This window comes from Nematolebias whitei, unplaced genomic scaffold, assembly GCF_014905685.2.
Source record: "Nematolebias whitei isolate Nwh7 unplaced genomic scaffold, NemWhi1 Nwh_scaf_5523, whole genome shotgun sequence".
Lineage (NCBI taxonomy): Eukaryota > Metazoa > Chordata > Actinopteri > Cyprinodontiformes > Rivulidae > Nematolebias > Nematolebias whitei.
Genome location: NW_023624068.1, coordinates 279 through 3,999, shown reverse-complemented (window position 1 = coordinate 3,999; position 3,721 = coordinate 279). Strand labels below are relative to the sequence as shown.

At 44.6% G+C, this 3,721-nt stretch overlaps 1 protein-coding gene across 1 annotated transcript; it reads right to left on the bottom strand.

The window, feature by feature from the left end:
• LOC119429685 (neuronal membrane glycoprotein M6-a) lies at window positions 1-3,372 on the bottom strand (the record flags this gene model as incomplete). The annotated part of the gene is given in 3 exon segments (XM_037697264.1): window positions 1-566; window positions 2,965-3,030; window positions 3,296-3,372. Coding segments are annotated over 3 exon segments (296 nt in total), but the record flags the coding sequence as incomplete, so codon positions are not given.
• Between the last annotated feature and the right edge of the window lie 349 nt (window positions 3,373-3,721).

Genomic DNA, 3,721 nt, shown 5'->3' with positions numbered 1-3,721 from the left:
AAGCCCCTTTTGACCCCCTCACAAATCAGCTAAAGGAAAAAAAAAACATGAATGAGCAAAAGTTCTACACTAATAAAAATAAAAAGCTGAAATATTACCGCTACCTGTAATTCTGCAAACGCCACTAAAACAGCACTAAAGAACTATAAGACCTGCTGTGATGAGAGCTGGGGGGCATCCATGAGGAGGTAAAGGGGCTTCTTCTTTTGAAATGCTGCTTGTGACTGAGGAGTTGTGTGACGCACCCCTTAGACCACATTGTCACGTGACGCACCAGGTATATCAGCAGTGGCGAGGGCCCCAGGCGCCGTCCGCCTCCCCAGGAAAGGGGCTGGTAGGGAGGAACAGATAGAAAGAAAGAGGAGAGATGGAGAGAGAGGCCGGAGAGGCAGGGCCAGGCCTCGCGGCGCTCTTTATGTGTAGGCGTTGAGACGCTCCTTGGAGCGAGTGGAGTGGATGTCGTGAAGCTCCTGCTCCTCCTTCGACTTGATGTCCTCGTACTTCTGCATTCGGCAGGCGTCCTTCACGTAGGCCCAGTTGGCAGACAGCACCATCAAGTAGTGGATCTGTGGGAGTCCATGCAAGATGTGACACCAAGGAAGCAGTACTAACAACGTGTCACTTCTGTTATTCATCACAGGACGCAAAATAAAATGTACGTGTCCTAATTCCTGCTCAATAATCCAGGTAGTTAATCCAACAAAGAAGAGAAACTGAGACGTTTATCTTCTAAACACGACGTCCCAGTGGCTTTTAAACCCCAAAATACATTAAAGACTGGTTCATCCCCAAGATCCATGCAGCACCGTCAGAGTAATGTGTATGCTGTTCAGTGTCATGAGGGTGATCAGTCTTATGTCAGGGAAACTAAAGAGCCACTGGCCAAAAGGATGGACCAGCACAGAAGATCAACATCATCAGGCCAGGACTCTGAGGTCTACACTCATCTCCAGGTCAGAGGTCACTCTTTCAGGGATGAAGATGTTCACATCCTGGATAGAGAGGAACGATGGTTTGAGAGAGGAGTAAAGGAGGCCATCTTTGTGAAAAGAAATCGTCCATCATTAAGGGGCGGAGCCTCCGTGTCCAACTGTCCCCCTCTTACAATGCTGTGATTGTTAATATCACTCAGCCCTCTGTGAATAACAAGTGACCATCAGAGCACCAGCGATCAGTCGTTGGGCAGATGGTCCTCCTTTATCATCCCTCAGAGCAGACTGAACTTGACAAAAAAGCTGTTTCCTACTCAGCTCCTGCATCTGGAACACCTGGCAACAGAAGCTGAAGTTGTCCTCCTTAGTTTCTTTAAGGGTTTCAAACATTTGATAATGTCAGTAGAAAAATCAAGGAAGTTCTTGTTTTTAGTATTTCGCCCTGTTTTACAGCACCCTGATTTATTGTTTTATACACTACTCTTATTTTATCTGCAGTTTTACTGTAGTTTATTGTTGTTGTTTACTGTTATTGTTGTTGTTTACTGTTATTGTTGTCTGTACTTATATGTTCTGTCTGGAGCAGCTCTCTCTTGTAAATGAGTCCTCATGGCTCAATGAGACTAATCTGTAGAAATAAAGGTTGAATGAATGAATGAATCATGTGAACAGCTAGTTCTGAATGTCCACAACAAACTGGTTGATCCACATGAGAAGGTTTTATTTATTTTTATATATATTTATTTATAAGACTGAGTTTAGTGCAGCTCCTCGGACTGAAGAAGTCTTTCAGATGAAAGATAAAACGTTTCAACAATTTTAATTGTTTTAATATATATTTTTCGTAATCTGTTCAGAAGACCTGATTAACTTTGTTAGATTTTTCTATCTGGATTATTGAGCAGCATCTGGATACATTTCATCAAAGTGAAGTCCGGTCCTCTGGACAGTTTCTTTTTGTTGAAACATTTTGTCTTCCATCCAAAAGACTTCTTCAGTCAGAGGAGCTTTGACAAACCCAGTCTTATAAATAGCACCTTCACATAGCGGCTCAGCCATTGGTTGATGATTGGTTTGGCTTCTCGGACTGGTGAAAGGATGAAAGACAAAGGTTTCAACAACAAGAACCCGTCCAGAGGACCTGGCGTCACTTTGTTGGATAAAAAAGTTCATGAATGCAGTTAAAACATTCTTGAAAAGCCTGCGGGGTTTGGCTCTTCCAGTCAAATCAAGGGTCATTCTCAGGAGTCCAGCAGGTGGCAGCATGTTGTCAGACATGCTTTTGGACCTTGAAGTTACCATGGCAGCTAAGATTATAATGGCAGATAAAATTATAATGGCAGATAAGATTATAATGGACCATTGTGCTTTAATGACTGAGGTTGTAACGCTGCCTCTCTTTTCTTAGGAGCTGCAGATTCATGAGTGTTGGCATCTTTCTAATTAGATCCAAACACAGACAAAACAATAATCTACATTTTTAATCTAATGGTACATCGTTTTCTTTACTCAAATTCCACCCTGGGATTAATGAAGTATCTATCTATCTTAACTTTGGCACACGTTCAGCATTTAATCCTGCTCCCAGCCTGGAAGTGTCGGTGGTGTTTGCTGCTCCACCTTCACTGTGGGCAGAACATGCAAAAGGACGATGAGAGGAAAGTCTCGCTGCACTTTGCTGCAACATCATTTCTGAGCAACAACCACTTTCAGTTTCTCAGAAAATGGCTCCTCACAAATTACTGAGTGATGTTTGCAACAGTCTCCGAGCCTTTCTTCTCCCTGTTTCCATGACAACAGTACGACAGGCCCGCCGCCTCTGAAAGAGGGAGGGAGACAAACCCTGTCTTTCTCTCTGCACCAAAATGCCTCCTTTCTCTCCTGAACACAAGGAGCCAGGACAAAATGCCAGCAGTGCATGGATCTGTTCAGTCCGCCACCTTGACCCAACTGAAGGGCGCTCCTAAGACACGTTGAACCCAGTGGGCTCAGTTTCAGCTGTAGCTGCACGTTAAGTCCTCGGGTTTCTTACCATTGCAATCACTGCAGCTCCTGCTCCAGCGAGGGCGCAGATGAACAGGTGGAACGTCATGTCCAGCTGCAACACAAACAAATCATCAGCTGAAGAGCTTTAACTGGACCGTTTATAGTCACAAAGTTCTGTAAAACTCCAACAGACATCTTTAACTGACCCTACAACATCTGTGAACTATGAAAAACTAATCCGAGCAGCAGATTCAGTTTGTCAGCAAATATCTCGACTTGTTCAAATCAAAGGTTTCCCAGTTTGGAGTTTTGTTGAAGTTTTACACGTGGACACAGAGTTTCATCTCCATGCTCAAAGACGTCCTCCATTCCCTTACCTCGTTAGATTCACACATTTTGTAGAACATCTCGGATCCAACGCACACAGTCTTGGCCTCCGCGACTGGAACGACACCTGAAACAAGTCGGTTTAAATGAATAACCTGAGACGTTAAATGATGAAGGAACAGGACGAAGCTCTGAGCGGGTCAGCAGGACCACATGCACCAAGACCCTGGACTAAAGGGGAGTTTTATGTGCACACGAGCCAAACGCAGCTTTACATGTCTCAGTGCACACAGAACCACTGGCTGCAGGTAGCTAAAGGCTGCAGGTAGCTAAAGGCTGCAGGTAGCTAAAGGTTAAAGCCACAGGTAGCTAAAGGCTGAAGGTACTGGATGCAGGTAACTAACGTATGCAGGCAGTAGCCTACCACATGCTGCAGGTAGCTAAAGGCTGCACATAGCTAAAGGCTGCAGGTAGCT